The following is a 25982-nucleotide window of genomic DNA, read 5'->3' on the forward strand; positions in this document are numbered from 1 at the left end:
TGAGCTCTAGTGGCGTGCCGCTCGCTCATCACGGTCTCCTTGGGTCATGACCAAGAGCTGCGACTTGTCGATGTCATCCAAGCGAGCCGTTTACCACCTACGTCATGCCAATGGGAGCTCAAGAAACCATCAAAGTGCCTGGGGCTCGGTTGCTCCAGGCTTCGTCAGGCCCTGAAAGAGGACCCTGACACCCAGTACAACGGAAAATCTTGCATCATGCCCTGATCAAAACGTCTACTGTACCTCGTCTTTTATTGTCATTTGGACTGATAAAGACAGCATACTGTCTACGGAGCATGCCCGTGCAGTGAGGGGCAGATAAGTGGTGCCTTGCCCCGTTCTGGACCGGACCCTGGCATTACCGCCTTCAATCCTCGACAAGAGATAGCCTGAGGGGTACCTAAAAGGCCTGGGACAGAAGGTACCAAGTACTTTGGGGCTCGAACGAGCGACGCGGAGCCGGGGAGCTCACCCCAGAGCTCCTCCCGGTGCCCCACAACGACGTGCAGCTGGTTGACGGTGGTCAGTGTCAGCTCTGACATGCGTTTCTGCAATACGAGTTGACGAACATCCCAATGTAAAGTCTCAATTCTTTGATCCCATCTTTCTTCGCTCCTCACATGGCGGGTACTACCGCCGCAGCAGACACGGCCATAAGCTACTGCTTCGATAACCTGCTGAACTTTCGCGATGTTGGGGCCCACGTCAACACAATCACGGGACGCACGGTGCTGCGGACTGGGCTTCTGTTCAGAAGTGCTCGACCGGACGAAGCCAGCCGATCTGACCGTGATCAGCTGGTAAATAAGTACCACGTCCAGACCATCATTGATCTTCGCTCCAAAACGGAGCACATAAATGCGGCGAAGAAGCGGTCAGAGGTCGATTCCGGTGTGGATTCGGCGGCATTGCCCACCACCAACAAAGCTTTTGAGGACGAAGTGAGACGACCAGTTGAGATCCCAGGCATTCGATACGCATACATCAACCTCAACGGCAAGGGCTTTGAGCGACATCTCATTTGGCAACTGAAATACACCAGTCTAGCCAAGCTCGTTTTCTTAATGGCTCTTGGGTACCGAACTGAAGGTATCTCGGTCCTCGGGAAGGAGTTGATGCTTCCACGTGGCCTGATCGGTCTCGGCATAGACACTCTCGATTGCAGTGGTCCCGAAATAAAAGAGGTCTTTGACATCCTGGCCGACTCGAGTGCTTGGCCAGTCATGATCAACTGCACCCAAGGTAAAGACAGAACTGGAATAACAGTTCTTTTGGTGCTTGTGCTCTGCGGCGTCGACCTGGGCGCCATTGCCCAGGACTACGTCAAGTCTGAAGAAGAGCTTGAGCCAGAGAAGGCTGAAAGAATGAAGGAGATCGAAAGCATCGGTTTGGACGAGTCGTTTGCAGCATGCCCACCAGATTTCTGTGAGAAAGTGGTCCAGCATCTCAAGTCTATGTACGGCGGTATCGACACTTACCTTGCCAAAATCGGGGTTGACACCACCCAATGCGAACGGGTCCGCCAGATCCTCAAGGCCAACGGTTGACGGATCTGATCGCTGTCTCCTGCATTCTGGCAGCAGATCATCATCCCAAGCTAATGATACGGTCAGAAGAGCTGTCAATTGGAGAATAGGAAACGGACAACGACTGGGCAACATATTCGCTATTCTTGGAAAGTGAATTCGACTTTCTCTATGCCAGGTCCGGATCTCACGGCCTAGAGGCTTTATACAAGATTCCTTCAGTCTTGTGCTTCTAGACTCTATACCCGTACCCCAGATTTCCTACTCGTCCCCATACAGGTAATGGGGCATCATGCATGATTAAGGCTTTGTCAGCACACTCTCTGCAGGTCAACGTGGGTCAAGATAGGGTGCTGACTTTGATTGTCGCTGTGAACGGGCAGGAGCGGCGAAATTCCACCAGGCAGGACTGCAGCCCGGAGCTGCAGTCACTTAGGTGCCACTGAGTACACGGTAGAGATTTGGACTTGTGTGTGGACAGATTCCGGGAGGTCTATTTGTACAGGGGGTCCTCTCAAAATTCGACAGGAATTGCACTGCCTACCTAGGTACTTAGCGAGCGAGCGGTAGCACGCCGCAGCACTGTGTACGAGAAATAATCTCCGTCAAACCGTTTAACTGCAGCCGTGTACTGACGGCGGGCTCGGAGCCATTGCATTATTTTCTGGTAGGGAGTCGGCAATAGACATCCGAACTCTGGGTGTCCACACTGGCGGCTGAGCACGAGGCAGGCACTGCTGTCGGGGTTTGAGAGAAAAAGAGAGGTAATTGCGAGAAATGGATCCATGTCGTCATTTACGGGTCCGGCAAGCTACGGAACGTTTCGACGGCGACCGATGATTGGCTCTGGCAAAACCCCGGCTCCCTCGGGGGAATGACGTTGACAAGACTGCCCAAGGAACAGCAGCAAGAAATGGCTCCTTGTAGCGGCAACTGATTGTACTCGGACGTGTAACTCGGACGAGCAATTATTTCTCTCTCCCAGGCCAAGCGACAGTTGCGAGCGGCTTCGCTAGGGCGGTGCTCGTCCTCGATTGCCGTCTTTCCTTCTGTGCCTACTATCTCCTTGTTTTAAGTCCGCTTAACGAGGAAGAGCCTTCCGGAAATCTCTTGCTCACTGCAGATGCTCATCTGTTGCGAAGACCCGCACGTCCGACTATCAACCAGTCGCTGTCGTAGAAGCATCCTACCTCACTGATCAAAATGGTGAATAGGTGTGGGCCGTCTTTGTCATTCGGTCGCTGCTGTGCAAACGCCAATGCGACGGCGACGCAGTCCCGCTCCATGCATTGCCTCACGACTTCCCAGAATGATGTAGTGTGCTTGGTGTTTGATGCCGGTGACTTACTAACATCTTGTAAAGTGGTTGCAGTTCTGATCTACGTCATTTTTCACTCTGTTCTTACAAGTGATATGCATTACTCGCCTTTACTCATATTCCCTTCATCTGCTCCTCGTTCCAGCCAACGTCTTGACTGCTGTCTCTGGTTTCATTCTCGCCTCGCCCACACAGCCAGTCGCTTGGACGCCAACGCAGGCCTGTTTCTTGTGCTCATTCACATCCCGGTTTCCGCTGGCATACACCCCGACACCATCCAACATGCAGTGGTCCAGATATGATCGGTGGTGGCTCTCCGCCTGGATCTTTCCTCTTATCTCAGCCCTGATGTAGGTCTTGTTCACTTTGGTTGTGCATTGGGCATCGGACTCGCAGCTAACATATTCTCAGGTGGCTCGGCATGTTGCTCGCCATGTTCTGTACTTGGGAAGCCCAAGGTTCACCCCATTATCCATCCATGGAACCCGACCAACGCATTGCCTACATCTCCGACGTGGGCGCGTTCGGCCTGAAGCCACTGTTCATCACCGGTTCCGTCATCACCACAGTCTTCCTCGATTTGGCATTCGTGTCCGAGCGCTGGCTCCGGCACTACGGCCGCCTGGCACCCAACACCTCACGCGTTCAATCGACCCTGTCGGCGATCAGTATATTCTTCGCTATTGCGGGTACCTGCGGTCTCATCTTCCTCTCCATATTCGACACGTACCATCACTCGCGCGTCCACAACGGCTGCCTTTTCATCTTCCTTGCTGGTTACATCATCTCCGCCATCTTCCTGTGCGCAGAGTACCAACGTCTCGGCGTGCACTACCGCCAGCATCGTGTGTTAAGGTTGTCCTTCTGGATCAAATTAGCCTTCATCTTCGTCGAGGTTGCATTGGCTATCGTCTTCACCGTCACTTCCTGGAGGGATCAAGAAGACGTGGCCGCTGTCTTTGAATGGGTTGTCGCTCTAATTTTCACCTTCTACGTGCTTTCATTCTTGCTGGACCTGTGGCCCTCGGTGCGCTCGAGGCATCATGTTCCTCAAGGCTGGCGCGAGAGGGAAGCCCACCTAGAGAAGGAGGCCCAAAGAAATGGGGGCCTGCCGCCTCTTGATCAGGGACCCGCACCCGTAACATCCGAGCCCAACCAAGGAACCTATCACAACCAGGAGAGTGAGATGTACTATGATCGTGTTACGGGACAGTATCGTGGTACCAATGTGACCGGCGGTCAAGGCTCACATCTTCAAGCCGCCAACTCCACACATCCGTCCGACCACGCCGACCTCGGCCGTCAGAAGAAGTGGGGCATTGGAAGAATGAGGTTCTAATCGCCCGTCACTTATCAATCATCGCTCCTCCATCTGTATAGATTGAGCGACGAGTGGGAACAAGAATTTGCTGAAACTGCATGCCACCGATTCACTTCAAAAGGATGTATTTGAAAGATGACGACTTTCACGAGCGCGAGAGATGCAGAGACATCATGTTAAGCATTGGATTGGGTAAAAGAACATCATGCATGGCGTTGGTGGTTGGGTGGCCTAATGTGGTCAATGGGCATTTTCGATTTCTAAACATGGCTTGCATACACGAGGCTATGCAGCCTCTCTCTAGGCAGCGGTCCGCAGCCATTTGGGTTACGACTCAAGAACAGTGGGGAGAGCGAGAAAGGACAAGTGATCTGAATATTCGCTGTAGATAATCAATAATTCCCGTTGAATGTTCCATCCAAGTCATATCCTTTAGAATCTAGGCAGGTTCCTCCTATCCAGCCAAACGCAATCATCGTGAACGCCTTGGTCGGCTAGGCTCTTATTCAAGAGGACGGAGAGACAAGACACTTCGTCTCCGTATCTTCGTGTACGAGGGTTTGCCGCTCTGCCAGTCTTGCATCCATTGATAACAGCAAACATTGCCAGGCGATCAGCAGTGGGTGGTGTGTTTCCACCACCGAGTGAGCTCTAGGAGCATGAACATAGTCTATGACATGAACAGCAGAAGAAGGTGCGCACCAAAACACCGGGGCGCTACAACTCTTGAAGGACGCTCCACCAGGGCCAGAGCAACGCTGCCTTTCCCACTTCTTCAACTGATCGCCCCGCTAAACAGCTTCGCCGCAAGCTCACTCAATATCTTGGCCTTCTGACCCTGATCCAGGGACTGGAACACTTTATACACCGACTTGCCCTTGGCATCCCGTATAGCACCGGCTTTGCTACCGGCGATGGCGCCCGGCACCATCCCCACAACGTCACCGAAGATGAAGCCCATCGCGCCACCCGAGATTCCTCCCACGATCGTCCAGAATCGCTTTGTGGGCGCGTGGTTGTCGTCCGCCAGGTCATCCTCGTGCATCATCTCTTCGAACGCGCTCTCGAACTGTTGGTCGGCGAACTGACTCTGCTGGCCGTCTCCGCCACGTCCGAAGCCGAACATGTTGAACCACGAGGGCGTGGCCCCGGCCTGTTGTGGCGGCGGCCGGGGCACTTCTTCCTCGTCGGCGGAGTCGTCGAAGGTGAAGGTGCTGCCGCCGTGGAACTTGCGGGCTTCGTCGTAGTCGCGCCGCCGGGTCTTGTCCGAGAGGGTATAGTATGCATCGTTGCTGGGTTCGGCCCCGTCAATTGCACCGTTTAAATGGCACGCCGCGTGTCACAAGCGCCAGTCTGGTAGACAGCCTGGTGAGCTCGCAGAAAAAAGGCGGGCACGCACTCACATTGCTTGAAAACGCTTCGTTCGCTTCGGCCGTTCAGGAGAGTCGACTGAGACGCGGTCGGGATGCCACTTCAGGGCCGCTTTCTTGTACGCCCGCTTGACTTCTTCTTCTGTGGCGTTGGGTGCGATTTCGAGGATGGAATCTTCGCGACTGGGTTAGCGACTAGGTGTATATCTAGACAATGCTATGCGAAACCGACAGTAATCTGGGAGGTCCGACATTATTTCGGAGACCGGAGTGTGCGAAGAACTCCTTGTACGCTTTCGTGAGGCTGCGAATCTCGCTGAGTGGGACAGGAGGAGTGGGAGGGCTGCAACCCCCTCTGGGTAAGGGTAACGAAGGCGCAGAGTAATCCCAATAGGTAGGTCGGATTTGTCTAGGAAAGGAGCATCAATGTCTTCAAGAAGCTGAGTTTACAATCGAGGGCGAGTTGTTCGCAGCGGGAAGGCCTCCATGCGCCTGGAATATGATGCATGTCATTGTCCCTTGGAGTCTCCTCGTCCCTGTGACGTCAACGGATCGCTGGTTCAAGCCACTGTGGCTTGAACAGGCTGACTCATCCCTGAGCATGTGCTCATCCGCCTGCGCACTTCCCTATCCCTGGGACTCCGTTCGGACTTGCTCAAGTCCCTCCGTCTGGTGGTCGATCCATTTCACGATCTTCGAATAGTCCTTGCATACATGTACGCTGCCCCATCCTTCACCATACTCTGTGGAATTTCCCTCAATACTAGTGTCGATCGAACACATCAAACCCTGCCGCAGATAATCGAAGCAATGAGCCAAATGTGCATCGTCGACATCATTTGTGCCCCCTAGCCGAAGCACGCCGTAGGTGCTGAGAATAATTCTTAGACAGTGCAGCTGGTGGATACTAGTAACCATGTACGCGTCCGACCCTCCCAACAGCGTGAGTGTGGACTGATACGGGGGATTGTTGATGTAAGACTGTCCATCGTCGATGTGGATCATCCCCATTGCCGCTGTGGAAGTGATGAAAATTAGCTGGAGATTCGGGTTCGCCAGACTCGGCCTCCCTAGCTGAGGGAACGACGTTGACTTACAAGGAAAGAGAGTTTCCCAGCCCTTGTACACCTCGGCGAAGGCGTTGTTGTCAGAGAACATGTATTTGTGCGCGAAACGTTGATCGGGAATCCAGGTCCGCTCGACGTTGATAACTATAGCCACAGGCTGAGTACCGGGCGACATATGTCAGGGCTTCACCACTTACAGTTGGGCACTGGTGTTTGCCGAACCAGCAAATGTCTCTTGCATCGGTATAGAGCAATGGATTCTGCGAGGATCACCAGGAACAGTATGATATTGATGCACCGTTGCAGCAAGATCTGCCTTCGAGGTTTTGAATCCGTGTAAGGCCGTACATCTTCCGGGGCGAGCAATGCTTCTGTCACATATGGTTCCTGGTGTGCGCTGATGTCGCTAGCCGGCGACCTATCGTGGTATGTCTCTTCTTTGTGACTGGACAATGGCCAGGGAAAGCCCATATTTGGTTCGGTCGGGCACAAGCTGGCTTGTACACGATGATGAGGTCGAAATATTATAGAGAAATAGCTGGCGTGAGACTTGTCCTAATGGTGAGAATGCTGAATGCCTTCACTCTGCATGTCGTGACAATTGGCAAGAACGAGGATAGGAGAGGAGTAAGGTCGGGCTCGTACTGAAAATACAACCTTGAATATCGAAGCGAGTGTCAAGAGAAGCCGGACCGCGATGCATTCATTGCTCCGGCGTGCCTCTTAGTGTCCTTTGCCGAGTGTCGGGTTCCGCCGAGTCATCCTTCTCGGGTTGAAGGCCATGTCTCGCATTCGCATTCAGAGATCACCCCATCATGGGAGGAAGAAGCTCCCGAACATTGGATCCACGCTGGAATGTCTGCAAGACACTTCGGACTGCATACGGGTTTGTCCGATGGTCAAGCTGTCGTTCCTCTCTAATTTTGTGTCACTCGCGATAAGCACCCAAACTCCTCGGACTCGCAGATCCCACGGCAATTTTCATACGCGCCATGCACTACAAGTGACCGAACTCGGAAGATCCCACGACAACATCCCAGGATTGGCGAAGGCACGACTTTTCTGGTCTCGCAGCCTCGGGGCCAAAGATCTGCCACTGCAATTCCACTGCTGGTGACCCCCAGAACGTGGGACGACGCTTCACCTTCAACAATGCGACATCCGCCAGAACAGCAACTACGTTAAGTCCTCAACATCCTAATGGCACAGTATGCTTGGACGAGGATTGATGCAGCAGCTTCATGGACGGAGCCTGACCTTCGCCCTCAGCCATGGAGGGACTTTTGCCGCTGGCCGATCATCCTCATCTGCGCCCTTGTTCTGCTGTTGACCAACTCCTCGACAGCTTTTATCACTTGGACACTGAACCATGGTCGATCCCACTTGATGTACTGTGAGTGACCCCAACCATGATCTTCCTGAACTCGTCGTCTCACTCGACCATCTACGAGAAGCTCCCGCAAACGAAGCCATCGAGTACGAAATACGCACTTTCAGCTCAAGTTCGGTCCAGGAGCCAACGATCTACCTCGGTCCCCCAAACGACGACGTCGACCGAGCTTGGGAAGATATCTACGGGGGTTAGTGGATGAGAAATGACCATGAAAACCGCTGCTCACAATTCCGTAGCTTACCAGCGAACTCGCATTGACGCAGCCTCAGCTGCGAAACTTCCGAATAAAACGGCCAGTATCGGCGACGATCCAGGACACTACTTGATCACGCTTGACGTGTTCCACCAGTTACATTGTCTCGATTTCGTGAGAAAGCGGTTGTATCCCTCGAGGTACAACACAACGTCCGACTTGGGGGTGGACAGGGATGGGACCCGGGCGTTGGAAATCGAACACACTGGTAGGTTGGATGTGGTGGTGATTTCCATCCCAGAGTCTAATTTGTTTCATCCCAGAGCACTGCATTGACACCATCCGGCAGTCGCTTCAGTGTTCGGCAGATATTATCCCAGTGCTTTACAAGTGGGATGGATTCGTGGGCCAAGTCAAGGGGGATGCCAGGACAGTGCATTCATGCCGCAACTTTACCAAGATCCAGGAGTGGGCGGCGGCACATAGTGTCAAATATCAGACAGATAAGGGATAACATATGTGTCCGATAATGTCGCGTCAAGTGTTGAATTTATTGTCAAACCTCTTGAGAGACTTTGGACCTTGAGATTCTACAACAGAGCAGAAATGCACAGAGTGTGCAATATGCGCCGCCCGACCGTTGCCTGTACAGAGGTGTGTTCACCTCCATAGCGGAAACAAACTGCACCAAGGCAGCACCAGACTGTAATTAGCACTCGACTGCCATTTCCTCGCATGCGGTATAGCACGGACGTCATCTGATCACAACTCTTCGTTGTGGCTGCTATGCTACAGAAGACGCACTGGTGGGCTCGGCAGCGCGGTCATCCAAGGGTGTAGGTATCAGGCGGACAAGGGTTTCGCTGTTCACAGAAGGGTCAGACACCTCTACCGAGCGCACGCGAGCGACTGCAAAGGCAAAAGGATGTCTTACAGCACCATGCCGGCCCACGCGACCACACAGCACAGTCTCGGATTCTTCGCTTCGGTCGGCAGCACAGAGTAAGCCGAGTAGACTCCACGCATGCGCCCATTTTCCGACCTGAACAGATGGTGAGTTGGTCTCCGACTCGTTCGTAATGCGAGGCGAGAATGGATTTCGACGTCGCATCTCATCTCACCGTTGTGCAAAGGACGAGCGGTCTCGCTTCTGCACCTCCTACCCGATCTCGATTCCGAGAAATGAGAAAGAAGAAGCGAGAATGAGCGAAGGTGTGTCGGACTTTCGCACCGGATAACGGTCTGTCGGCGATGAGACGCGATATAAGAACGCAGAAAAAGGCTGCTTCCTTGACAAAATCATCACGCAGCAAATCCAGTCATCTGAGCACTCCCGGCAAAGGACACGATCCGAGCGATCCGTCCACAGCAACCACAACAAGCGATCCAGACACCTCACTCGAGGAAATCCTATCCAACACATTCAAAATGAGGGGCCTCTTCGCCACTATCTCCGTCGCCATGGCACTCTCTGCCTCCGTTCTGGCAGGACCCATCCAGTCCTCCGAGCCCCAGTTAGAGAATGGAGAGGGCCCAGCTGGCATTTGCTTCGGTGGCTGCGGTCCGGGGATCATCAAGCGCGAGCCTGAACCTGTTGCCGAGCCCGAGCCAGTTCCCAAGCCCCAGCTCGAGAACGGCGAAGGGCCTGCAGGTATTTGCTTCGGTGGCTGCGGCCCGGGGATCATCAAGCGCGACCCTGAGGAATCCTCGGTCGCTACCTTCTAAAACCTGCCAGATCCTACCCCAGCTGCGACTCTGAACTCCGCTGCGCCAGCCAAGCCAATCGCCACCGTGGCATAGGTGTTGTTTGACGCTTAACGACAGCACACTACAGCAGCTTTCACGGAGCCCGCAGGGTTGTCGCTGAAGTCGGCCTGGCAAGAGGACTGGAGAATGGACCGAAGACTCATAGAAATTGTGGTGAAGGAAAAGGCAAGCCCTGAAGACGAGAGACGGGTATGATTCAAAAAATTCAACTTTATGATCACAACCAAAAAAGAATCCAGTGAAGATGTCGAAGTATTATCCATCCTAGAAGCTCTAACATTCGCTGGCGTTTCCTGTACTCTCTTTAACAATGAACAGAACAACACAGAACGTGGAAAATGGATGGCAATAATGATACACTTTCACATCATCTCATCTTCGACGCTCGGCGGAGAAACTTCATTTGGCTCTTCGGTCCGAGCTTTTATCTTGCAACTGATCATCCCAGCGACCAGTTTCTTTCCCAGTATGCCTTGTTGATGTAGGCAGCAGCGGCTAAAGGGCGTTCATGTGTGAAGTTCGTGGGTTCATGATCGGCCCTCAGCCTACACATTTTGAAGACGGTCGTCTGAGTGAGATGGAGAACGCGTGGATATATATCAATCTACGCGTCAATACGCGTCTGTACGTGGTTTGTACGCGACGCGACGTACGGCGTTTGCGGTATTTCGTACGTCGTAATCCGGATTTTCCTAATATTGATTCCGAGACACATCATTTTCTAAGATCATCACGTCTTTTGGAAAAAGACGGAGTACTCTTCACCATGGGAACTAAGCAGGATTCTTCGAGATTGATCTTCCGTCAATCCAGTCGTGAATGGGCCCCACGTCCCTGCAGGTATGCATCTGATCCTGATCCGCGTGCAGCATGTTCCCATTCACGAGCCACCGTTTCGGAATCGGGGTGAGATCCATGTGGCACAGAAGTGACTGCCTCAGAAGCTCGATACAATGGTCTGTTGTGCGCCATCAGTCGTGATGCTGAACACTCACCACCACAGGGAGTCTCACCTAGATGCAGCCGATCCCCTGCCATGCCCGGCATGACTGGAGTTGTCCGGTCGAATACGATATCTGTATAATACTCACGATCCAGCGCCTGTCGAATATAATTCTATGGGGGATCAGCAGATCGCAGGGTGTAATGCATCGAGCACCAAACATACCAGACAGTGCAAGTCGTGATAGCCGCTCGGTCTGCCATGGTGGTGCGATAAATCAGTAGTTGTTTCAAGGCATGAAACGAAGCCTGGAGAAAGGGAGCCACGGAAAGCTTACTCGACCCACACGCGACCATGCTCATAATCATCCTCGCTCAAGGCCAGGCCGAGTCTTTCAGCTTCGTCTGAATAAAATCCAGCAAAGCGAGCTGGGCCTCTTGATCAGTCGCCCAGGATTCGGCGTTGCGAAGCATGCAGCACACTTACGGATAATCAACGAGTCCCACGCCCGGTCGATCTCTGGGCTGGGCTGGCCCACATATACGGGCTCGCTCTGGTTTCGGCTCAGCCTCCAGATCCCGTCGTCGCCCACACGGAATGAGCCGTGGAACTGAACATGTTTCAGGCGGATCAAGGGTTTGGTCTCATCTTCGACGTCGTCAGCTAACGTGCCATAACTGTAGAGGACACTTGTCGTGCTGACATATTTCTGTAGCGAAACCTCCCTCATACGTGCCCCGACCATGTCGTATGCTCGACCCGGGCCTCTGCCGCCATTGCCACATGACTCGTACCATCAGCAGGGAAAGAAGTACAACAGACGCCCACAAGAGATGCAGCCTTCTGAATGCCCTTCTCTCAGGACGTTTCAACACGGCTTCATGGTCGTCGAGCTTGACCTCGGAATAGCCGCGGGATGAGGAGGTCATCATGGTGGTTTGGTTGCACAAGTAACCAGCGGCGCAAAAGGGGAGTCGAGTTCGGGAAATGCGTTGCTGATATGGCAGATTTACTCCACAGACGGAGGGTCTCGCTTTCCCTTCGTGCGTCTCGGGTTGCATGTCAGAGACTCGCCTCGCTCTCGGATCTCGCAAACCCCAATTCATCATATGATCTTCGCTTTCGCGAAATGGATCCGAGTCAGCGCCATTTCTCAGTTCATGCGACGATCCACGGGTACACTGCGAATGCCACAACCAGAGCATCAACATAACACGAAGCACAATCTACACCACATGATTCCGCTTGGGTCTTCGCGCTCGCAAACACCATATTATATTGCAAGACCTCCCGGCAATTCGGGAAAGCACTGTCCATCAAAATGGTCCAGCCTCTCGGATCCTCGGGATTTGAAGCACTTCAGGTGCGGTGGAGGCTGGCGCAGGAGGAGAAGAGAGGAGGTCCGGCTTCGAATCTGAAAGCCTGTGGTATACTTCTCGGCGCTTTGGTAGCGGCAAGTGTGGTTTTCTCGGGAATTTGGGTGATTCTCAAGAGCGCGTCCAATGACCCAGTTGGGTACCGCGACAGTCCTGTCGACGACACGATGAGTGAGTCTGCTCTCTGCTTGCTTTGACCACCGCCAAGCTCAATCATGTCAACAGTCCCAATGGTATGGAAACAATTCAATGAAGACGTCCGCTATTCGGGGGCCCCCTCGAATGCCTCAGATATGGCGTGGAGCGAACTGCTGCCATGTATGTTCTGAGGCCACCCCCCCGCCATCCGTTGATGGACCACTGACGCGGCATGTTTGTCGCTCTCCGAGACAGATGGCCAAGGTTTTATGAATGTCGACAACCCGCGGCGACTCACAGATAAACCGGGCATTCCAAGTGCTACCGTGGCTGGGAAAGAGTCGTATGGGCTCTCTGTCTTCCACCAGCTCCACTGCTTGGCAAGTCGAGAACTTCCACACCCTCCTCTGCGTCGGTGGAAGAGGCTAACCGAGTCTACGGTCGGCGTCACAGTACATCATCCGGAGCATCTTTTACGCAAATCTCCCGTCCATGGGAGTGCAGAAGCAAGAGACACAAGGGCACGCGGGCGCACACCTGCTAGGCCATGCCCGCCATTGCTTCGACTACCTTCGTCAAAGCATCATGTGTGCAGGAGACGTCTCGTACGAGTCCGCCATTGTCTTGCCGGACGGGAAGCTGATCGACGGGGTCGATGGTTGGGGCGATTGGCATATGTGCCGCAATTGGGACACCATCTGGGATTACGCTGTCCAACACCGGGGTCAGAACTTCAGTGGAATTGTGTAGTGACGTGACGAATCAGTGATTGAAGCCAATTTCCAATCAATTTATCAATAAGCATTTTTCTGCGCTTCGTAGAGCCCCTCTCTTGAAGTGAAAACAAGACTTCTTCCAGAGTCCGTGACGCCCTGCCTAGGTAGCGCATAAGCGATAGACTCGCCTAGAGTTCGATGCCGCGCTCTTGTCAGGGCTCGGGTTATCTCTCTGAAGCCGCATCCCGAGAACACGGTCAATGTGAGGCGTTGTGATTCGGGTTGCGATGCGAAGTCGCCACACATTCGGTTGCACGCACTACGGAAATCACCCCGCCACGCCTGACTGGCTCGCTCACTTCGCCTTCACTTCTTCATCCACGGTCATGTATGCCAACTCTACCACCCGGCCATCGCATATCATTGCATTACATGCGCCGCGAGCGATCGCTGAGGACTGACTGTCTTCTCTGTCTACTCTCTGGCCGATAGGTAGAGTCAATGTGCCAACCTGGCATCAAACCGAAGGCTCGGCACGTGTCCGACAGGTCGAGCTCCGCGACAGACCCGTATTAGCAGCAGTCTCTCTCGCGGCATGGCCCGGAGCTCATCGCTTTCGCGGTTCAACGCGAACTCACTCTCATGGTTTGTCAATTGCCTTGTTCCTGCTTCTCAGAGGTGGCGACCATGCGGAGAAACTGTGGTTGACAAACTCACAGGAAAGACGGAGTTTGACATTAACAATACCTCGGTCGCGCGCGATCAAACACCAGCTCCCCATGAATAGACCAATGTCTCCAGCACGGTCCGATACTTTCAGGCTCTCCTAGCCACGGCGACTGCTTGACACCTAGACCGAGTCCGAGGAGGAGTGTCCAGACACAGGGTCCGAGTTCGACCAGCCCCTCTACAGTGCCGCGATCGAGAGCTACATAGGTCTGAAGGAGTTCTCGTCAAGCACAAGCGCCAGTGCCAGAAAGAGATTCGCCGCCTCAGAGCTGTCTCTCGAGCATCAGCAGCCGAGCGTCGATGTTCATCAACTACAATCAGAGCAAAAGTGTGGTCGCAGTGACCAAGAAGATCGACTCTGCACTAGGCAAGGTCGGAGCGATGGAGGAAGTCGAGACCAAGGTTGGCATTCTTTGACAGAAGCTCGAGTCGTTGGAACTTGTGCCCAGTTGCGCTGGACTCGTCCCCTGTTGGGACAGTTGTGCTCTCGTCATGTCTTGGGTCACCATATACTACTGCACACGAAACTCAAAATCCAGAGAATTCCAGTTTGCCTGGTTGATTGTCCAGTCCCTTCAAGCCAGATACGTATTTGATGGCTCAACCCCGTCACTGGATCAGTTGGCGTCCGAGCTACAAAGTCACTGCTGTTCGACTCCTTTCGGCAATTCGCTCGCACCGTATAGTCGTTACTGTAGCGGCGTGAGCGGCTTCGCTAGACACCCTCGGAGCAAGCCAGGGGGCGCCAGCCTTGCCGTGCGGGTGTGTCGGGCTTGGCGCCCCGCCCGGAATAACCGCCCTGCCATATTAATGCACAAGCGCTTACTCCGTACTGCGGTAGGTACTCTATAATTATATGTCATACGCCGCCACCCGAGATACCGAATACAGTAAGACCTCGATATAAGGATGTGGCGTTTTCAGGCGGATCTGTCACGAATCGTACCCGGGGCCGCGCGCCGCATCCGTGTGGTTTCCCAGCGGGGAGGTAGAGGGAGTCCATAGTTATGGATGAAGTTCGTATCTCATTGGGAGCCCCGTAGGGTCTGACTGAGGACTTGAGTTGACCACGAAGGTCCTTTCTAATGATGGGTGAGGGAGCACCTACATATACCCGTATATTCCCGTACTGGACCAGTGTGCTTAGTACTGATCCCGCCGAGCCATACTGAGGCATACTGATCACACCACGTGACCGGGCTCCCGCTGGTCCCTACCTGAGGCACCCCTAGTACACCGCTAAGCCACGGGGATACCTTTCTGTCCCGGCCCCGTGGCCTGCGACCATAAGGTCGCCCCATAACAGGATTCCCTAAGAATGTTGTCAAGGCACCCCTTAATACGTAGGGCTAGCTTTCTTGACGTTGGTTACTACCTATTACTAAACAGTCTCTAGATTTGTTTAATACCAAGGGATTAGTTTAGTTGACTTAGGGATTACCTACCTGATACCCGGAAGTACACCGAGTAAGGATACTACCACAATTTTCGGTCAGACGTAAGGATAGTCCTATCTTACTACCTACCCAGGTAGATAGGATTATCCTTACCTAGGCACCATACAAAGTTTTGGATTTTCGGCGGTTGCCGCAAGGATAACCCTGTGCGCTATTCTTATAGCACGTGATTCTTATATCCAAGTCTTACTGTATACATACACGACGCTTGACCCTGTTGCATTGCGCTACAATATGTGGAGTATGTGGGAAGAAAGACCCGACACATTCATCACATAGTATTCGCCGCGTCGTGCGTGGTGGCGCTCTGAGAGCAACCCGCCATCCTACGCATACACACTCAGACCATGTAAAGTCTCGTCTGCACGCGTAGACAAGCCTCACTGCACAGCTCTCTTTTCCTATTGTACTTTGCTTGTGCCCCAGTGTACTTGTACCCACCCACCCACTCTAGCCTGCACCACTTCTCCGTCTGCAGGTGATGTATTTGCGCCGGATCGTCGTCTCGACTCGTTCTGGGTCCAGATGCCGCGACAGGAGCATATGCTCACAGTGCAGCGTGTGTTCGTAACTGCCGATATAGCTGTCCAGGTATCCCGTCTCGGTGAGTGCGCGGTGCAGCTTCTTCCACGTGAAGGTGCAGTGCGTCGAGTGGTACGCGTTGGTGACGTACAGCTCGGCGAACTGGCCGGTTCGCACGTCTTGGAAGGATAGTGCTCTTGCGTCCGCCGTGGAAGTGACGGTGACGTTGGGCTCTGTGAACCAATTCCACGGCTGCGTTGGCGAGGCCAGAAAGTCGGTCATAAGGGCTTCGTCGAAACACGGCTTTGGCACCCACGTGAAGCTCATGACGTCGAAACGGCAGTCCAGGCTTTGTGCTTCCTCGGGACTATTCCCGCAGGTCAGGGACTCGGCGGGCTCTTCTGCGTTACTGATCGAGATGGGCCGGAGTACCAGGAGGATCGCTGTTGCGCAGGCAAGGAGCAGAGCCAGGAAGACCATGAACAAGACGGCAGGAACCTTCACAGGAGCCGAGTATCTTTTTGGCGGCGTAGGGTAATAGTCGGCCGAGGAGGCGTCGCTGTCGTTGCCGTTGTTGTTGTCGTCGTCGTCGCCGATGATGCTTTCGACCTCGTCTTCGTCGAACCTCGCGGGATGGTAGCACTTGCCATTTTTCAAGAGATGTGGGCGGTTCATCGACGAGATGAGTGGCACGGGTGTAGAGGTCTTCAGTGGGTACAATCACTGCGGTTCCTGGCAAAAAGCCGAGGACTGTTCTATGGCAGATGATAGAATCTCAAGAGAGGATGGGAGCAATGCAAGCGGCAAAAGCAAGACAGCATCCCATACAGGTTCAACGTCTCGCTCAACGTAAAGCGAGCTCGACCATGGACCGAGAGATACGAGCTTCAGTTGCGGGTGGACTGTACGGAGCATTCCCACATGGGCTAAATTGACGAACCATGCGGTTCCCGAGTCCGAGCTCACGGATTGCATCGGTAGCCAGCTCGCATGATGAGCGATCCGAACAGCAAGTATTTTCCTCGCACATCGCATTCCGAGCATGATGTTGCAAAGAATCCGAGTCGGAAGAGCTCTCGGTCGCCAAACAGTTGTGTGTGGATGAAGACGTAACTTGGCGGGCGGAGGATATTCGCAAAGCGACGTGCCAAGTACGTAGTCTGGTGCCGTGCGATTAAAAGACTCCACGGTTGTAAAAGGATCCAACGCGATTCCGAGAGTTACGGCTACTCGGATCAGGAGGCGCGCTCGGAACATGTAAAACAAATGATACAGGTGACTTCGTCCTTGGATAAGTCAATGATGGACGAGTGGTCGTGGCCCTCATTCGCCTACTCTGTGTCTTTTTGGCGGTCGGCCATCCTAAAGCTTTCCTTGCAAGCCAGTGGAATGGTCGTGCTACCGAGTACGGTACATGAGTTCACAACGTATCACGAGGGATACGCCGTTTAAGGAAACCTCTACAGCCATCCAGTCCTTACCGTATAGTATGGGTAGACGGCACACACCCACTTTCACTGTAATAATAAGACCTGGTGGAACTAGGGTTAGATAAGTCAGCGATTGGTCAATGAAGAAGATAACAAGAAGCCAATGGGATGGCCGCCCGTCGGTTCGGCCCTTCGCTTACTCCGCGCCAAGCGCCGCTTTGCTGCAGACCGCCATGACGGCGTATGAGCTTCTCGTATTGTGTAGTCTCTGACTGGATCGGGCAATCTTTGCTTGCGGCTGCAGACTGCAACGTCGCCGGCATCGAGAGAACCTCTCTCCGAGGTATATTCCCGGTTGATAACACGGGGTGGAGACTGTCCTGCGTCATCATTCAGCGCCAGTCTGTGCTGTGCGACCATGAATACGGCGAGGAACAAGCCCGCCCCACATCAACGCAAAAAGCTTGCCTGCATAGAGCCACATCCTGTGGCACATGTGGTATGGACATTCCACTTGGAGTGGTTGGTCAAAGCGGCGACTCGTCGTGGGATTTAGGATGGTATCACCGACCAATGGCCCGGCACGACGGACACTCTGCTGTAATGCATCTAGATAACGGTCTCGCATATATGTTGTGCGGAGTAATGCCCCTACCTCAAGGGCGGTACCTTTTTGCGGACCTAGGGTCGTGCAAGTTCGCCGAGCCTAAGGGGTACTGTACCGAGTAGTTGACTGGAACAACGAACCTGGGTGATTAGGAACCTCAAGACCAACTGTGAAAACCACCTTGACGAGCAGCCGAGCGCCGCTTCCATATCGAGTAGGCGTGGCAATCGTCGTAAGATAGCTCTGTAAGCATAAGCCCAGGACTGATTCCACCTGCTCACGACGTTGTAACAACGGAGAAGCTAATGGCCGCACCTCCCAGTGGCGCCCTATGGATCTTGAATGTCTGGCTCATTCATTCTCCTTCCCGTGCAAATCGCGCCAGTGGCCAATTCAGCAGCTCGTCGTCGTACCCACAATCTTCAAACACATGCTGGATGCCACTCATTTCGTACTTCGCGATGTCGCTAGTCCACCAGGTTCCCTCGACTTCCGTCCAGAGAGACATGATGCGTGCCCAGACGGCCAGAGCTAGGGGGTTCTTATCTTGGAGACCCTGGGTCAAACACTGCGGAGGGTTGAGCGCGGTTTGCACCAACCGGTGGCGGATCGCATCCTTGGACCCTGTTTGGTAGAGGCAGGAGTGCACCGCCATGAGATGCCGAATCAGCTCTTGCTCGTTCGTGTCTTTGGAGTTCATGTCGTCCAATCCGTCGAGCATGGCCACGGCGTCGCTGTACCGTTTTTTGTTGTGGACCTCGCTCCACTTCCTAGTAAGATCCAGTGAGCTGAAAAACTTGTGCACCGTGGACTGGACACTCTCCAGCCACGACCAGGTGCTCAGATAGACCTGCACTGCGGCAATTGAGGTCTGAAACGCTTCGTTCGGCACGGCATATGACTCTGTCGAGCCCGTCCGAAAGCGCCACGAAGCGATGCTTAGCAGAAATGACGAGATGACAAGCTGTTCAGCAGTGAACTGTGAGACCCGGCTTAATTCCTCTCTGGTACTTCGTAGAGCGAGTCCATAGAAATGGTGTGATTGGACGACCAGCCTTTCGTCACTCGGTGTCGGGGACCTGAGATAGAAGGCTGCGATCATTGCCACTGATTCCAGCAGAAATGGACACCGCAAAGCCATCTGCGGGACTTTAACCGTCCATAAGTGGCGTATTTCCGGATCCTCGATCAACGGCATCGTGTTGCATGTGGAGGACATGAAATGCTGGAAAAGTTCTAACTCCGACTGCGGCTGGGACTGTGAAGGGGATTCACAGGCTATCAGGGAGCGTAGACGAGTAGGAGTCCGAAAATCGGTAATGTTCAAGTTGGTGGTCCCACTTGAAAGACCTGACCACGGCATATCATCTGGTGCCACAAGGTCTGCGCTGGATGCCGAGTCCGGGGCTATCGACGACAATAAGTGCTCGTCTAGCATGGCGATACCCAGAACGTCGTTCGACAGCCCCTCGAGGAGTTCGGAACTCTCCTCGTCGGATCCTGACCTTGAATGCTTAGGTCGACTTGATCGTGATGATCGTGAGGGTCGTGAGGACACTGTCAATACAACCGAAGAAGACTGGTGTCTTCGCCCATGCCCATAGTTACAAAGGGCTGCATCGTCCTTCCCATATCTGCGCGTACAATTGTTGCATATCGGCCTGGTCTCGTCGCACTGTAATCTGTCAGTTGGACACTCCTGCCACTTCTTCCGGGGAACGTACTTTGATCTTTCTCTGTTTGCACGTCCTGCAACCGCTCTTACTCTTTCGATGCGTCTTGCGAGGCCCTAGACTGAGCCTGAGGGCGTCTGTAGACATGGCGGTCGGCGAACAACGTGCAAGATCGGGGGTTGAGGTCGCACAAGAATATGACAATGCTTCGCCATGATTTAGTAGAACTTGGACCTCAGGATGGGTCCCTGTCGTGCATACCAAATCCACGCAGCAGGGGTCCTGAGTCTCGCCGATGGACTCCGGATCCGAGTAGACGCGGGCGAGGTGTTCGTCGTTCTCACCGCGATGACCAGGAAGGATCCAAAGACTTCAACCATAAGCCCAGTTTGCATGAAAGTGCCACAGATTGATTGGACTCCTCAATCGGTTTGCGACGTAGCAGGCTCCGCCGGGATGGTGTTGCACAGGTTAGGCCTCGGTCATGTGAAGATCGCCCTCGACAGTGAAACAGGGGTTCCAATTATTGCCGGAGATATATATGGGGTGAGACTGGAAGTTGTGACGGGGGAGTATCGCTTTATCCGCTCCTGCCTTCTTGCACCCCAGTAGACTTGCTTCTGTTGCGAGAAGAGCTTCCCACAGTCTGGGCATTCCCAGCTGCGGTCCTTGGCAGTTCAGCTAAGGGGTTAATGGCCTCATACCTGTCTCCTGCACCCGGCAATTCGAGGACAACTGTTGGCGGAGTTCTGTCACACTTCGGGGGTCTCACGACGCTGTTGCAACAACCTAGACAGCTGATGCCTCAAAAGAGACAAGAGAGTATGGATGCCGAAGCGGTAGAGAGGGCGCAAGCAAGGCTGGCGCCGACGGAGGCCCTGGACAAGCTTTTGACGGGTGGCTGAACTTTGGAGAGCTTGAATACGACTGCGTATAACTCCGGCAATCGACGTGTCAAGGTCTCAACTCATTTAGTTGCGTACGAATCACAAAGAGTTTACCCGGAGCTTCCAAGCAGCGAGCATCCAGACCCGCCCGCAACGCAAGCTCCATCTCGAAGAGGATCAGCGGGCTTCCAGCGAGGCGATAATAGTGATGTTGCATTGCGCTGCAGTCAAGGCTGTTCACGAGTTTTCCTCTGGATTCGCGTGAAAAGATTCCAGAAAAGAGGGACCTTGCCGCTATCTTAGCAAGGACAAACCAGGAACTGCCGCGAAACACGGCGACATTGGTCAAGGATTGATGAATTTTCGTCCTCTGTTGCTAAGTGGAAACCGTCGGTGCCACTGGGGTCAGCAGGACGGGGCTCGATACAAGTGAGAATTGCCTCAGGAGATTGATATGAGGATGGCCTCCGTAAACACGGTGTCAGGATTGGTTGAAAGCCGACTGAGTAGCGCATGAGGATCTAGTCCGACGCAGAGGAGGAATCCCCAGATCATCGACCAAGCTATGGAAGTGGGAACTTCAAGTTCAACCTTTGATTCTCTAAATTCGATTTCGACGTCGCGGTGGAACGGAGCACCCTATTTGGGATTAGTGAGAATGGGGAGCTGAGTCACGAATCAGAAGCAGTTCACGTGACTCGACCTTGCCGCCGGCCCGAACGCCGCTGAAGGTGGGGAAAGTCGCTCAGTATAGCCTGCCTCCCTCGTCTATCAGCAGATACAGGCCACGTGCAAGATGCATGGAGGTGGTCCAAAGTACCCAGTAAAAGGAGCTGCGCGAGTATCCCTTGAGAGGCATGCCGCTGCGTCTTGTGGGCGAGGATTATGTACGCAGCCATTTTCAAGCCTCGAAACAAATCTACAGTTCCGCGCAATTTCAACCAAGTATCAAGTTCGATCGTAGCAACTGTCTTGCTCGGCTACTCGGGTGAGTGCACAACTGTGGGGCCCAGGAGTGCTGGTATAAGTGCAGGACAGCAACGAGTCTTTTGCGAGCCGCTGAAGAGTACAGCTCATGATACGACATCATTATGCATCGTCATTTGACCAAACCGAATGTTCACACAGCGGTCGAGAGCTGACGCTAGTTTTGGAAGGAAAGCAAGGCCAACATGACGAGTATTCTTCTCGCATTGAACATGGTTAGAGAAACCAAAATGCCGCAGCAAGTCCGACCAGAATGACCCTCGTGGTGTGACCAGAGAACGCATCCTACTCCATTGCCAATCCATTGCTTCCTCATTCTCCAACGTGGAACGGGTGTGGTCAAAAACTCACACACGGATGCAGCCCGCTGGAGCGTTCTACCATGCCATTAAAGATTGCGTCAGCCTATCTGCATCTGGTGTGCTGGAGTATCGCATGTCCTGACCACGGTGATATGCAATTCCAACAAAAATGTTCGCTGAGAGTGCTGGATTCGAGCTGTTACAGAACAGTGAGTGCTACCAGACACGGCCAGCCTTAATGTCCAAGCTTCCACAGTCGCTCCAGCTGTCAACCGTTGGAAACGCCATGCTTTCCATATGAGCATCCCACGGGCGAGCCATGAGGCTTTGGGGCGATCAAGCATCTCCGGAGCTTAGCTGCTGATTTATGTCGCGATGGGATGTAGTCAGGCTTGCAGAAACGGTGACAATGACCGGAGTCGACCGCTTTTGAGACCCTTTCCTCCGCTGCTTCAATGTGACATTGGGGAGTTCCAAATGTGGACTTTCAGCGAACCGGGCCAGCAACATCTGCACTGGGATCAGGAATGGTTCGGATGGAATGCATTTCATAGCGATATCTCCGCTGTGGAAAACGTCCTCCCGCGTACCCAAAGATTTGTTTTCTCCACCATACTGTGGACACCCGTGTATCGAATTGGATTTGCTCAGCTGGCGGTGATTGCATGGACCCCAGTATCGGTTGAAATTGCTGCACTCTGACTGCAGCCATCCGGAAGGAACAGGCCCGTGGTAGCACTGCTGCTGAACATACAGGACTTGGCATGGAGAGTTCTTGCCTGCCAGAATCTGCTGGGTTACAATTCTGAGCGGCGTCACTGGCTATGTCAGTTGTGAGAGACAAAATGTCGTGGCATCTGCCGATTGTTTGCTCAATGCTCTCGACGGACAGAACGAAGCCCTCGCAGATGCACAGATGAAACCAAGCTACGGCCGTTTTGTGTGGGGAAACTCTAGAAGTATACCTGGCATGAAGGCTCGTCGGTGAGACAATCACAAAGCGTTGACCGTATGTAAATCGCAGGAGAAGAAGCACCTAGATAAGTTGTGTTGAATTTTATGGGTGACCTGAGGCTGAGCAGCGTCAAGGGGAAGAACTGTGAGTGTCATGATCGACCGTAGTCAGACGCAGCAAGCGCAGCCTCGTCCAGCCTTGCACTGCCGCAATGAGGGACGAGCAGCTAGCAGTTAGCAGCTAGCTGCATTGGCCGATTGTGGTCCCAGCCACTCTCTGCCAGCCACTCGCATTGGGGTGTGTGAGCCCTCGGCGACGTCCAGCTCTACTGTGGTACGTATGCGTACTATACACCGAAGGTGTTGTTTCAACTGTACAAATAGTACTCTTCTAGAGCTGCGCAGTCGATTTGAATCCAGAAAGGTCCCGCGATAACCAGTGGCCGAGAAGAGGAGCGGTCAAACAGGACCTGAAAGTACCCCGATGCACCAGCGGCATATTTCGCAAAGAAGCTGAATATCACCCCTGCCAAAGACGAGAGTCCCCTCTGCGTTACTGGCGCAGGGACAAAGAGTCTACACCAAACACTGAGTGCGGCCCCTCTCCGACCCAGCGTCTCAACCATCTCCATCCAATCCGTCCACCTCGCATCGCATCCTCATGGGCTTCTGGAATCAGGGAGTCCGAAGCTCGCGCTCAAGAAGCCGCAGCCGATCTCCCTCTAGACGCTCATACGTGTCGCGACCCTCATATAACCGAAGCGCTTCCTCGATCTTCTCGGGGTTTGGAGGCCGCGCCTCATCGTCGAGAGGCTATGGACATGGCTATTCCTCACGCGCTAGGCCTCGGTCGGGCTTCATCAACCGCATCCGCCGTTTCCTCCACGAGATATATGAAAAGTTCAAGAGGCACCCCTTTCGCATGTTCATGCTTGTCATCATGCCCCTGCTCACCTCAGGTGTCCTCGTCAAGCTGTTCTCCAGCATTGGAATAAGGTTGCCAACAGGCATGCAAAGAATGATGGGAGGACAACAGACGAGGCAGACAGAGAGGTTCTATGCCAGAGGTGGCGCACGGGACGTTGCCGCTGGTACCTCCCTGCCTGGGATGGGCGGTCCCGGTTGGGGAGACAGTCTAGGCACAGTGATGGGCATTGCAAAGTCGTTCTTATGAAAGAATTGAACGTTATACCAGGCGGGTCAGCTGCATTGTAATGACGATGACTTGAAAAATATACCTTGGCGGAAAAGAACAGGAACAGCAAGGTGTCTGGAGCCAGTATCATCTCTTTCAAACGGTTGTGGACCATCTATGGCTCAGGCACAAAAGCCTGGTCCCTTGGCCAAGTCGCTTTATTTGTTATAAGGAGAGACAAAGACGCAATGAGTGGGAACGTCCAAAAGTGGTTGGGGCCTAGAGATGCGTCACCATTTCTCGTGCTCGTGGTATCTATCAAAAGTACGCGTAGCAGTCTGTGTCAGCTCCTAAGCCATAGCGCTGCTTCCTTAGCTCGAGGGCAACAATCACTTTTTGCCCTTCCTGCTCCGTTTCTTTATGCCTGAGACATCGGTGGCCTTTTCTAACTCCTTCTCGATGCCTGTGGAATCCACTATCTCAAAGCCAGAATCGGATATTTGACTCGAGCTCATGTCGATTCCAGCTGCTTTGTCTGAAACAACAACGCTGGGCAAAGATTCTTGCCCTGTCTCGCTCTCGGTTGTTTCAGGGCCTTCAACTTCAGGTATAGGTTTAGTGTCTTTCAGGAATGGATCGGCGCACTTGCGATAGAGCCAGATAGGTAGTCGTACCACAGCGGTATCCCAAACCGTGGGCATTGGTATTTCAGCTGGGTCGAGCAGGAATTCTTCCACGTCACCGTCCTCGTTCTCCTCTTCTAGGTAGACATCCCCGCCTGAATCGACAACAAACACTTTGCCGTTCTCGGCAGTCACACGGCGTCTCTGGCCTGTCGAAGCTGGCGCGGCCGCAGGCGCCGGCCTAACAGCTTTGGGCGCTCCTGTCTTGTCTTTCTTCGTTTGCCTCTCATACTCTCGCCGTTGTCTTCTATTCAGGTTGGCCAACGGATCTGGTTCCTCACTTGACGGAGGAACTTCAGCTGGGGCTCCGAGCCCAGGAATGCCGCCGATTCCAGATTCGTCCCCCCATGCGGCCTTCCTAGCAAATTTCTGATATGACTCCAGGAGCTTGACTCGATTTCGGTATGTGATGACCAATGCGAAGTAGTGAGCTGCGCCTCCACCAGAGAGAAACAGACCGACGAGGACCGTGCCCAGTCCGGGACGGTATCGAGAATAGTAGTAGCCTGTCCCGCGCCAGCGAGGGAAGCCGTGGCTCAAATAATGATCATAGCGTGACCTTGTTTCAGGGTTCTTCAGTATGTCGCTGATGACTGCTAGACGACTGTATCGTTCCGTTGCCTGCTTCATGAACCGAGCAACCTCCTTTTCCGTCGGTCCCCGGACCACGTTGCTTCCCTTTCTCTTGTCGCCCTTGGATTTCTTCGAAGTCGGCATCGACCGGCTTGCCAGCCAGGAATGTCGGGCTTTATCGGGGTGTAATGATCGACTCTTCTTTTTGAGGGCCTTCGTGATTTCATCGCCATTCGCAGACGACGAGACGCCGAGGACATCGTAGAAGGTAACGCCGGGTCCTTCAGAAGCCGTGACCTCGTCGCGCAGTTTGAAGATCTGGTGATCCTGCGGGTCAAACGCCGCAACGAAGAGGAAGAAGACGCAAAGGAGGCCGACTTGCAGGATTCGCGGCCTCATCTTTACATCCCACCCCCTCCTTCGAGTTGGCTGTCGCCCAACACGCCAAGTGGCAGGCAGCTAGATGCGGTCTTTGGGACTGAATGGAGGGCAGTCTTGAAATGAGGCAGGGAATCGAATGTGATGGGAACTCTGCCCGACAACACGTGGCCGAATCACAGTGATGGCTGAGGTCTGGGAAGGCTGCCGCAGCCGGACATGCAGTAGCTTGCAGTATGAGCGAGAATTGAAAAAGTGTATATATCGGAAGTCCGTCCCACCTCACTCCTAATTCCGTCTTCTACTTCTAAGCTTCGCTTCTGGAGCTCAGAGCGATGGCACCTTGAGCCTGCGGTAGGCGGGTCAAGGAAGAAAGAGAAGAGACCTCGAACTGAGGTGAGTCTGCTTTCCTGGCGCAGTCACTTTCTGGCCACCTGTTGCCCTGACCGATGCTCAGGCTGTGTGTGGCTTGTTGTGCGGCTTTCTGGGGCTGATGGTTTGCTGACTACTTACCCGAGACTCCAGTTGGTGCCAGGA

The 25982-nt window shown here is 53.6% G+C and overlaps 10 protein-coding genes across 10 annotated transcripts; 4 read left to right on the plus strand and 6 right to left on the minus strand.

Moving 5' to 3' along the window:
- Nucleotides 1-620: 620 nt before the first annotated feature.
- Nucleotides 621-1547, plus strand: G647_01549 (uncharacterized protein; the record flags this gene model as incomplete). Its single annotated transcript, XM_008724948.1, has 1 exon — nt 621-1547. The coding sequence occupies one exon, from the start codon at nt 621-623 to the stop codon at nt 1545-1547; it is 927 nt and encodes a 308-aa protein (XP_008723170.1).
- Nucleotides 1548-3277: 1730 nt separating this feature from the next.
- G647_01550 (uncharacterized protein) lies at nt 3278-4183 on the plus strand (the record flags this gene model as incomplete). Its single annotated transcript, XM_008724949.1, has 1 exon — nt 3278-4183. The coding sequence occupies one exon, from the start codon at nt 3278-3280 to the stop codon at nt 4181-4183; it is 906 nt and encodes a 301-aa protein (XP_008723171.1).
- Nucleotides 4184-4940: 757 nt separating this feature from the next.
- Nucleotides 4941-5789, minus strand: G647_01551 (uncharacterized protein; the record flags this gene model as incomplete). The annotated part of the gene is made up of 3 exons (XM_008724950.1): nt 4941-5457; nt 5569-5710; nt 5768-5789. The coding sequence occupies 3 exons, from the start codon at nt 5787-5789 to the stop codon at nt 4941-4943; spliced, it is 681 nt and encodes a 226-aa protein (XP_008723172.1).
- A 373-nt stretch (nt 5790-6162) lies between these two features.
- On the minus strand, nt 6163-7073 carry G647_01552 (uncharacterized protein; the record flags this gene model as incomplete). The annotated part of the gene is made up of 2 exons (XM_008724951.1): nt 6163-6746; nt 6800-7073. 2 exons carry the CDS (start codon nt 7071-7073, stop codon nt 6163-6165), a joined length of 858 nt encoding a protein of 285 aa, XP_008723173.1.
- A 2576-nt stretch (nt 7074-9649) lies between these two features.
- Nucleotides 9650-9913, plus strand: G647_01553 (uncharacterized protein; the record flags this gene model as incomplete). Its single annotated transcript, XM_008724952.1, has 1 exon — nt 9650-9913. The coding sequence occupies one exon, from the start codon at nt 9650-9652 to the stop codon at nt 9911-9913; it is 264 nt and encodes an 87-aa protein (XP_008723174.1).
- Nucleotides 9914-10728: 815 nt separating this feature from the next.
- On the minus strand, nt 10729-11643 carry G647_01554 (uncharacterized protein; the record flags this gene model as incomplete). Its single annotated transcript, XM_008724953.1, has 5 exons — nt 10729-10913; nt 10969-11071; nt 11124-11154; nt 11236-11326; nt 11385-11643. The coding sequence occupies 5 exons, from the start codon at nt 11641-11643 to the stop codon at nt 10729-10731; spliced, it is 669 nt and encodes a 222-aa protein (XP_008723175.1).
- A 4121-nt stretch (nt 11644-15764) lies between these two features.
- Nucleotides 15765-16511, minus strand: G647_01555 (uncharacterized protein; the record flags this gene model as incomplete). The annotated part of the gene is made up of 1 exon (XM_008724954.1): nt 15765-16511. One exon carries the CDS (start codon nt 16509-16511, stop codon nt 15765-15767), a length of 747 nt encoding a protein of 248 aa, XP_008723176.1.
- Nucleotides 16512-18228: 1717 nt separating this feature from the next.
- On the minus strand, nt 18229-19693 carry G647_01556 (uncharacterized protein; the record flags this gene model as incomplete). The annotated part of the gene is made up of 2 exons (XM_008724955.1): nt 18229-19548; nt 19598-19693. The coding sequence occupies 2 exons, from the start codon at nt 19691-19693 to the stop codon at nt 18229-18231; spliced, it is 1416 nt and encodes a 471-aa protein (XP_008723177.1).
- A 3644-nt stretch (nt 19694-23337) lies between these two features.
- G647_01557 (uncharacterized protein) lies at nt 23338-23850 on the plus strand (the record flags this gene model as incomplete). The annotated part of the gene is made up of 1 exon (XM_008724956.1): nt 23338-23850. The coding sequence occupies one exon, from the start codon at nt 23338-23340 to the stop codon at nt 23848-23850; it is 513 nt and encodes a 170-aa protein (XP_008723178.1).
- A 350-nt stretch (nt 23851-24200) lies between these two features.
- On the minus strand, nt 24201-25466 carry G647_01558 (uncharacterized protein; the record flags this gene model as incomplete). Its single annotated transcript, XM_008724957.1, has 1 exon — nt 24201-25466. One exon carries the CDS (start codon nt 25464-25466, stop codon nt 24201-24203), a length of 1266 nt encoding a protein of 421 aa, XP_008723179.1.
- Nucleotides 25467-25982: the final 516 nt, after the last annotated feature.

Source organism: Cladophialophora carrionii, assembly GCF_000365165.1.
Source record: "Cladophialophora carrionii CBS 160.54 unplaced genomic scaffold supercont1.1, whole genome shotgun sequence".
Taxonomy (NCBI): Eukaryota; Fungi; Ascomycota; class Eurotiomycetes; order Chaetothyriales; family Herpotrichiellaceae; genus Cladophialophora; species Cladophialophora carrionii.